Source organism: Mustela nigripes, chromosome 14 (genome assembly GCF_022355385.1).
Source record: "Mustela nigripes isolate SB6536 chromosome 14, MUSNIG.SB6536, whole genome shotgun sequence".
Lineage (NCBI taxonomy): Eukaryota > Metazoa > Chordata > Mammalia > Carnivora > Mustelidae > Mustela > Mustela nigripes.
In genome coordinates this window covers 17,778,245-17,787,162 of record NC_081570.1, presented here as the reverse complement: position 1 = coordinate 17,787,162, position 8,918 = coordinate 17,778,245, and the positions used below count along the sequence as shown (strand labels likewise).

Here is an 8,918-nt window from a genome sequence, read left to right as displayed (position 1 = left end):
AGGGACTCTCTCTGCTCATAACTGGGCTGTCATCAGACAGAGGGCTTCACTTCACTAGAGACCTGAAAGTCAGTCTTGTTTCTACCTGCTTCTCCCAAGCGTGGGCTGACGGTCAAGAGTCTGGGACAGCAGCATGTGTTGAACTGCAGCGGTTTGCTTCTTTGCCAGGAAATTTTCTGGGCAGGGAAGGGGTGTTGGGGGGACAAAAGGCTACAGAGTTGATACAATGCCCCTGCTGTGTGCTCCCATCCAGTGGGCCCGAGGCAATTCCTGGAGACATTTTTGTTGGGTTACTGCACACCCACAATTAGCTACTTAAAAAAGGGGAAAGAACAAAACTTTGCAATTAGAGGGCTATTTAGAAAAGGCATTTAAAAACTAACAGATAACAGATGCACGTGTTACTTCTTGCAACTGGACTCTGAATTCTTCTCCCCTCCTCCAGTCTCTCCCACGCCAGTCCATTCTGCACACTGCAGCAGGATTAATCTGAAAGCCCAGATCTGAATTTGTCACTTTGACGCTCAAGCACCTTCAATGGCTCCCCACTGCCTTTAAAATAACCAAGCAGGGGCACCTGGGTGGCTCAGTGGGTTAAGCCTCTGCCTTCGGCTCAGGTCATGATCCTAGGATGGAGTCCTGCATCAGGCTCCCGGCTCCATGGGGAGACTGCTTCTCCCTCTGACCTTTTTAGCTCTCCTGCTCTCTCTCACTCTCTCTCTCAAATAAATAAATTAAAAATAAAATAAAATAACCAAGCATTGAAGATCCTTGATACTGGAATCTTTCTTCTCTTCCTATCCCCCCACCCCCCATCTCCCACTGCTCCCTTGGACATGTGCTAGACTAAAGCTTCTCTCACCAGCGGGATTCTCTTGATTTCTTGTCCTGTCCTCTTACTCTTCCCCGGATTCGCTCCGATTCAATCTTTCCACTCTCAGTTTATTATCATTTCTTCTGGGGAGCTCTTTTCCTACCTACCAAGCTCTGGGCGGACTAGGCACTCTAGCAAGAGGCTTATATAAAACCCTGGTGTTCCTTCTATCACAAACGTAATTGCTGTGAATTGTAGTTGTTGGTTTAACTGTCTTCCAAGCTACACAATAAGTTCTCTGAGGTCAGGGATCATAGCCATCTCACTCAGTACTGTCTCTCCAGGGCCTGGGATGCACTCGTGAATGTAGGCAAGCAAGAAAGAGCAAGTGAACTGAACAGTTGGCCTTGACTCCCAAGTTTTATTCTTGCTTTTCTTTTCCCCCACTTGACCAGTCTTTGCCACCATTCTTGGTCTACAAAATTTCTACCCAAACCACACATACTCAGTCACTGGATTCATAAGAAAGTTGACACTGCAGGACAGAATGGCCTTTTCAAAAAATGGTTCTGGGGGCACTTGGATGGCTCAGTGGTTTAAAGCCTCTGCCGTCAGCTCAGGTCATGATCTCAGGGTCCTAGGATCGAGCCCTGCATCGGGCTCTCTGCTCAGCGGGGAGCCTCCTTCCTCCTCTCTCTCTCTCTGCCTGCCTCTCTGCCTACTTGTGATCTGTCAAATAAATAAATAAAATCTTTTTTAAAAAATGGTTCTGGGTCAATAGGACATCTATATGGAAGAAAGGAACCTTGACCCTACCTTGCACATATACCAAAATCAATTTCAGATGGATTATATATATATTTATTTATTTATTTTAAAAGATTTTATTTATTTATTTGACAGAGAGAGATCACAAGTAGGAAAAGACAGAGGCAGAGAGAGAGAGAGAGGAGGAAGCAGGCTCCCTGCTGATCAGAAAGCCCAATGTGGGACTCGATCCCGGGACCCCGAGATCATGACCTGAGCTGAAGGCAGAGGCTTAACCCACTGATCCACCCAGGTGCCCTGGATTGTATGTTTAAATCTGAAAAGTAAAATAAGACTTTTGGAAAAAAACTTATGAGAAAAATCTTCAAAACCTTGAGGTAGACAAAGATTTCTTAAACAGGATACAAAAAGTACTAATTATAAAGGAGAACATTGGTAAATTACCATTTAGGTTAAAAAGTTCTTTTCATTAAAGCATACCATTAATAGACTTAGAAAGGCAGACACAATAGAGAAATAATAGAGAAAATTAATGAAACCAAAGCTGGTTCTTTATAATAATTAATAAAATTAACAATCTTTGGGGCACCTGGGTGGCTCAGTGGGTTAAGCCTCTGCCTTCGGCTTAGGTCATGATCTCAGGGTCCTGGGATCTAGCCCTGCATTGGGTTCTCTGCTCAGCAGGGAGCCTGCTTCCACCTCCTCTCTTTCTCTGCCTCTCTGCCTACTTGTGATCTCTTTCTCTCTGTCAAATAAATAAATAAAATCTTTAAAAATAAATAAATAAAAATAAAGGTAAGCCACAGGATAACAAAGATGAAAGACATATCCATAATGTACATAAAGCTCCTCCAAGTCAATAATGAAAAATGAAGACAACCAAAACCCAAAAAAGAGACAAATGGAAAAGTAACTTCACAAACGATGACGTCTAAAGGGCCAATAAACATACAAAAATGCTGGGGGGGGGTGCGCACCCGGGTGGTTCAGTCGGTTCAGCGTCTGCCTTTAGGTCAGGTCATGATCTCAGGGTCCTGCGATTGAGCCCTGTGTAGTGCTCCCTGCTCTGCCGGAAGTCTGCTTCTCTCTCTCTTTCTTTGCCCTCCCGCCCCCCCCCCGCCCCCGGGTCATGCTATTTTTCTCTCTCTCTCTCAAATAAATAAATAAAATATTTTTTAAAAAACAAAAACAAAACAAAACAAAAAACAAAAAAAGATCTAGTTCCACCAATCATCAGGGAATTCAATTAAAACCATCATGAGACAAACCATAAGTGACTCTTAATCTCACAAAACAAACTGAGGGTTGCTGGGGGTGGGGGTCGGGAGAAGGGGGGTGGGGTTATGGACCTTGGGGAGGGTATGTGCTATGGTGAGTGCTGTGAAGTGTGTAAACCTGGCGATTCACAGACCTGTACCCCTGGGGATAAAAATATATTATATGTTTATAAAAAATAAAATAAATAAAAAAATTTTAAAAAAAAGAAAAAAACATGAATAATTAAAATTTCTCTAAAATGAGAAAAAATAAACCATCATGAGATACCACTGTGGGCACATAGGAATGACTGAAATGCAAGATTCTGAAAATATCCTAGTGTTAGCAAAGGATGTGGAGGAAGAGGAACTCCCCTACGCTACTGGGAGAGGGAACATAGGTTGGTGCAACTCTGTTTGGCACTGCTGACGAAGGCTCAATATGTCTCTACCCTGTATAATACTCAACTGGAAATATTCCCCACAGAAATACGTACATGACCAAAACTGTTCTTAGCAGTCCTCCTCGTTACAGACCCAAACTGCGAACAACTTTTCTGTGCACTGAACAATAGAGTGAATAAACCAAAGGCATCCCTTAATGAAGGTGACCACAGTGAGCACCAACGACCTTCAGCTCCATGTGACACAATGAACAAATGTGACAGATGCCATGTTGTGCGAATGAAGCCAGAAACAAAAGTTTACACTGTGATTCTATTTTCGGACAAAATTGTTCTAGGGGGGTAGCAGTCAGGATGCTGGTTAACTTTTGTGGGACATGAGGCAGGTAGGCAGAGGATGGGAGCTTCCTGGATGCTGGTTACACAAGTGAGCTTGGTTTGTGAACATCTTACGAGCTGCACACATACGTGTGAGTATGTGTGTATGAGTGTGTGTGTTGTATTTCAATAAAATAAAAAACTTTACTTAAAAAAAGAAGTCCTCTCCATTCTTCCAGGTCCTTTTTGAAATACTTCCTCCTTGGGGTGCCTGGGTGGCTCAGTGGGTTAAGCTTCCGGCTTTGGCTTGGGTCATGGTCTTAGGGTGCTGGGATCGAGCCTCGCATCGAGCTCTCTGCTGAGCGGGGAGTCTGCTTCCCCCCCCCCTCTGCCTGCTTCTGCCTACTTGTGATCTCTGTCAAATAAATGAACAAAATCTTTCAAAAAAAAAAAAAACCACTTCCTCCCTAACGAAGTCTCTGAGATACAGGTCATTGGAGGCAACTCTACCTTCTCCATGACTCCATAGCACATCGTGGATCCCTTGATCACTTAGCGCCCACTGGAAGCAGGTGTAAGAGCAAGAGCTTCGGAGACCTGGGTTCTGGTGCAGCCACTTCCGAGGGGGGTGGCCGTGAACCAGCCTGTTCCCTGCCCCCACCCTAGCAGCCTCACTAGCAGCAGGAAGTGGCTGCTGGTTGAAGCAGAAAATGGAACAAGGTAGTTGCTGGAATTTCCAGAAGGCTAAAACTGGTCTCCGTGGAATGCTATCAGGTATGGGGCTTAAGATCACACTAAAGAGCCTATTTGGTAGACACCACAGCTGTTCCTGTCAAACTAAGCTCACATAGCCAGCTCAGCAGCTACAGGGCTGGACTCAAGAATGGCCCGTCATGCTGTTCAAGCTGCTACTGTTGCTAACTTTTGAAAGGCAACAAGCCAACCTACCTGCCACCAGAGCGTATTTTGCATGGTCTCTGACCCTTGATGTTACCAACTTCTGGCTTCAAAGTCCACTGTGGGGGCACCTGATCAGCAGGGCCTCTGGACTCCAGGAAGATGACTGTCCTTTTCAGCATTGACAGCAGGAGGTGGTCTTGCTTCTTAAAGTAGCAGACTCCCCAAACACAAGAAATGGTCACCACAAGAATGCCACCTGTCCATTGCATCACCCAAGGACATGTGACCTTCCTGTTCCTGTGTTTCCAGAGTAAAAATAGCGATGGTTCCTATACATGGGGATTGTAACAGTTAGAGGAGCTGGTAGGTATCCAAGACCCATCATGTACCTAGAACACACCAGAAGCTCAGTTAACTGGAAACTCCTTCATTGATGACTTGGGTTGCATTCTAAGGTCTACTTCACTCCCAGGGGTCCCTAAACCTCAACGTATCAGAGCATCTGGTGTTTAACAGCAGGCTCTGAAATGGGATTCCTTTTGTAACAATCAAGCTGTTATTAACTAACTAATAATTAAGTAATTAATCATGCTAACAAGTTTTCTCACTCATGGAAAGGCCGGTTGCTGGAACCCAGCTTCCCCATCACCTGTTAGCAGGAAGAGTACAATTTGCAACTGCTCAGGCTTTCCCACAGGACCGTATTTACATGGTTAGGGAAAGGAAATTCTTAGAAAAGGTATTCATTAACTCTAACATAGATTGACGTCAACTCAACAAATGTTTGATTTAAGTCTCTTTATTTTTAGACATTTTTCTTTAGATGTTTAATATCTTTTATTGATTCAGCGGCCAAATAAGGTGGCATCAGTTAGGAAAGGCACCTGACAGAAATGAAACACTCCACTGTGTTGCAAGCTCCCTGTCCCAGGAGACCGGTGGCAGACTCCTTGAGAGTGGGGACCGGAACAATGTGTTTAGTAGCACCTCAACTTACACATAGGAACCCTTAAGGGATGCTTATTGAGTTATCTTCATTCGTTAAAAGCAAAATATTAAAACCTCTTTCTTGGCCTCCCCTTACCTCTCAGACTCTCCCCCTCCTCCACTTCCAAGCTTTCATTTAGCAAAAGAACATATAACAAGGGATGATTCCTCTAGTAATTCCAGGAAGAGTCCAGTATGAGCAGAAGAGTTTGCTTTTAGGGCTGGAGCATTCCAAACAAACAAACAAACAAACAAATTTTTTTTTTATAAAGCAGAACACTTTTGGGAAAAAGTATCTATTTGGGGTTTGAGTCCTTTAGGAAATGCCTTTCCCTGGTTGGATGGCATTCCATCCCTTGCTCCTTGAGTATAAGGGTTATGGGATACGAAACAGGAATCCTAAGAGCTTTGATGGGCTCAGAAAGGGGTCCTTTGGCTCCAATCCTGGGAGCCCAAAGGAGGCTACCAAAGTGGCTTTGCTCCTAGTGTCAGTTTGGAGGTCAGACTCCTGACCTCTGCTCAGACACATGGACAAGCCTGTCCTTCTCCTGTTTGGCCCATAAAAGAATCCATGTTCTTTGAGCCAGGATGTTAGGGAAGAAAGTGGTGCGACAGAGAGAGGCACTTTGGAGTCAAAGATGTGGGTTTGTGTCTTATCTTTGCAACTTAACTAGCTGTCTGACTGGGGACAAGTACCCTTCTCTTGGAGTCTGCAATTCTCACCTGCAAACAGAACAAATAATTCCTCCCAGGGTTATTGGGAAAAAATAAATCCAATGGGATAATTTATGTGAAAGCATCTTGCCAAGTACCTGGTACTTGGTGGATATTTAAACACAGTCGGTAGGAAAAATGTTTGGGGAGGAGGAATTTGCCAGTATTTTTATAGTGGGATGACATGACTCCATGACCTTGGGTCAGCCTTCTTACCTTCCTAACCTTCAATTTCCCCTCAGAAGAGATTTCTGACTCCAAGAGGAAGAGACCCCTAGAATTTAAGGTCAAAGGTCAGACGGTGTCACTTTCTGCAACAGATTCAATATTTATTACCTCACTTCCAAGATGCCTTCAATTGTACGGTGCACAACTGAATAAAAAAAATAGCTTTTGGAGAGAGAAAAAAACCGCTACATTTATGGACCCATCAATTTAAAGACATATTCTGATTTCAGAATCATTAGCATGTGAACAAATATGTCTTACAGTTGAAGAAATACTGTAACAATAATGCCGGCTCTCCTTTATTAAGTGTCTGCTGAGTGCCAGGGACCACCTGAGTGGCTCTACCAAGTCCTTCACTCATTAAAGTCAGTCTGTTAGTCTTATGGTTAGCAAGCCCAATATGGAGCTTTCATGTGATTCTTTCAAGTCCACATGACCAGGAAGTAGGGCTTGGAAGGGAAGCTTTAATTTCAAAATGCTTTTCCCTCTCAATGGATTGTTCTCCGGGCTAAGAGTTAAAGAGATCAGCTCCGTACAGAGAAACACTTTTTGAATTTGGGGCTTCGAGGGTGACTGGGGCAGACACAGGTCACATAAACAGGGTTGTAATCTTACCAGTCTCTAATACTGGTTGTTGGAGGGAAGGTATGGCCAGAGAGAGAGAAGATTGCTCAGAATCCAAAGGGAAGCCAAGAAATGAGACCGAGTCAGGCTTAATCCAGCTCCAAAGGGAGAGGAGAGGCTCTGACCCGCTCCTGGCTCATTCAGGCCCACAGACACTATACTAAGCTTTTGGCCTAGAGGCCATCTTTCCTCAAGGTCACCCTATTCCTTCTCTGAGTCTCTACGATTAAGTAGAAAACTTTCGAGAAGAACTGTCTTTCCCATTACCTTTCTTAAAGACAGAGAATTCGGCTAACTGGTTGTCATGAGCTAGCTAGCAGTCATCTAGTACTGGAGCAAGTTATAGATTAACAAGTTAGTTTTTTGGTTAGTTAGCCCAAGTTAGTTCCCCTGTGCCTGATGAACGGCATGGAATATTTTGCTCTGCAAAGCTGTGGCTACATACAGCACTTATTATGACCGGACCTCAAGAGCAGACCCTTTGGTGATATACTTGGGAGCATGCTTGGACTCCTGATTCTAGACCAGAAGACCCCTGGGCTGTCTGTCTAGCAACGGTGGGGAAGACAGCTACACCCACTGCAGTGGATTCCCAGCACAGCCGTTCCTCATCAGAGCACAAAAGAATGTTCCACAGCTTTCTGAAAGGGTGGCAGCAGGGAAGTGGAGCAGCTAGGGTGGGGCAGGGCGGGGTTGGGGGGCTGCCTGAGCATCTGGACTTGCGTGAGATGCCCCTTGTCGACCCAACCGGAACGGGAAGGAACTCAGTGAAGCTGCCGGAGGAGAAATGTGCTTCTGGATCTTGAATGGAGAAGGCTCTTTGGACGGTGGCCAAGATAGCACCATGGTGGTGGGGGGCGGTCATCGAGTTTCCACGTGGACGTCAACAGGACTGAAGGTCACAGTAGGAGGGTGTTGGCTGCTGTTGTTGTTTGAGCCCAAGGCAGATGGGGAGGCTGGCTTGGGCCCCTTGGGCTCCAGCTCCCGCCTGGTCCTCATCTTCCTGGAATGAGATACCCATGCAATGCTTGAGTCTTTCACCTCCTATACCCTGTGATTTTGATTCTGGCAAGGACATTAACATAGATCATCATTAAATCATGTTGCTTGATTGCCAACCACAGAATTGTACAACTAACCGGAAGGTGCCTTAGACATCAGCTAGCCTGACCCTTCTATTTTTGTGCGTAACTTAGATTAGATATTGAAAATGCTTTTTCTCCTGTTAAAGAATGAGTGTCCTATATTAAGATTATATTAAAGACAAAATGAAAATACTATGATTTTTTTTCTATTCCCAGTTGGGGCAGGAGTTAAATTTTGCAGTTTCCTTACATTTGCCAAGTCGACTGCTAGAAATATTTAAGAACTTTTTGCATAATTGAGAAGAGAATGGACTTAAAATGTATATCCAATCTTTCATTTCACATGTCAGAAAATTCAATGACTACAACAATCATTAATTCAAACGTCTACATGAAATTTCATCTTATTGACCTAACAAGATGACCTAACCACCTAACCTTTTTTTTTTTTTTTTAAATTTCAAATGCTCAGGAAAGTTGCACAAATAGTACAATTCATACCTGTGTACCCTTCGTGGAACAATTCACTGATTACCAGCAGTTTGCCACATTTGCCTCTTTGTCTCTCTCGGTTCATTTACGCATGTGGACACACATATACACACAGAGAGTCTTTTAAAATCCTGAACTATTTGAGTCCATTGCAGATGTCACGCCACGTCGCCCCTGACTACTTCTCAAAACAAAGGCATTCTCCACGTAACCGAAACTCAGCTGTCCCACTTGGAGAGGCTTCCATTTTAAAGATGACACAATCAAGGCTCCGGGAGGTTAAATGACTTGCCTGCCTTTGAGAGACCAAAGACCGAGCTCCAGTCTC

The 8,918-nt window shown here is 44.3% G+C and overlaps 1 protein-coding gene across 9 annotated transcripts in view; it reads right to left on the bottom strand.

The window, feature by feature from the left end:
* Positions 1–6,465: 6,465 nt before the first annotated feature.
* The window catches only part of NCMAP (non-compact myelin associated protein), a 41,794-nt gene continuing 39,341 nt past the window's right edge, over positions 6,466–8,918 (bottom strand). For all 9 annotated transcript variants that reach the window (XM_059376661.1, XM_059376658.1, XM_059376667.1 and 6 more), the window contains one exon: positions 6,466–8,016. In XM_059376661.1, the coding sequence (XP_059232644.1) occupies positions 7,875–8,016 (142 nt within the window). In that variant the 3' untranslated portion in view covers positions 6,466–7,874. The remainder of the gene's footprint in view (positions 8,017–8,918) is intronic.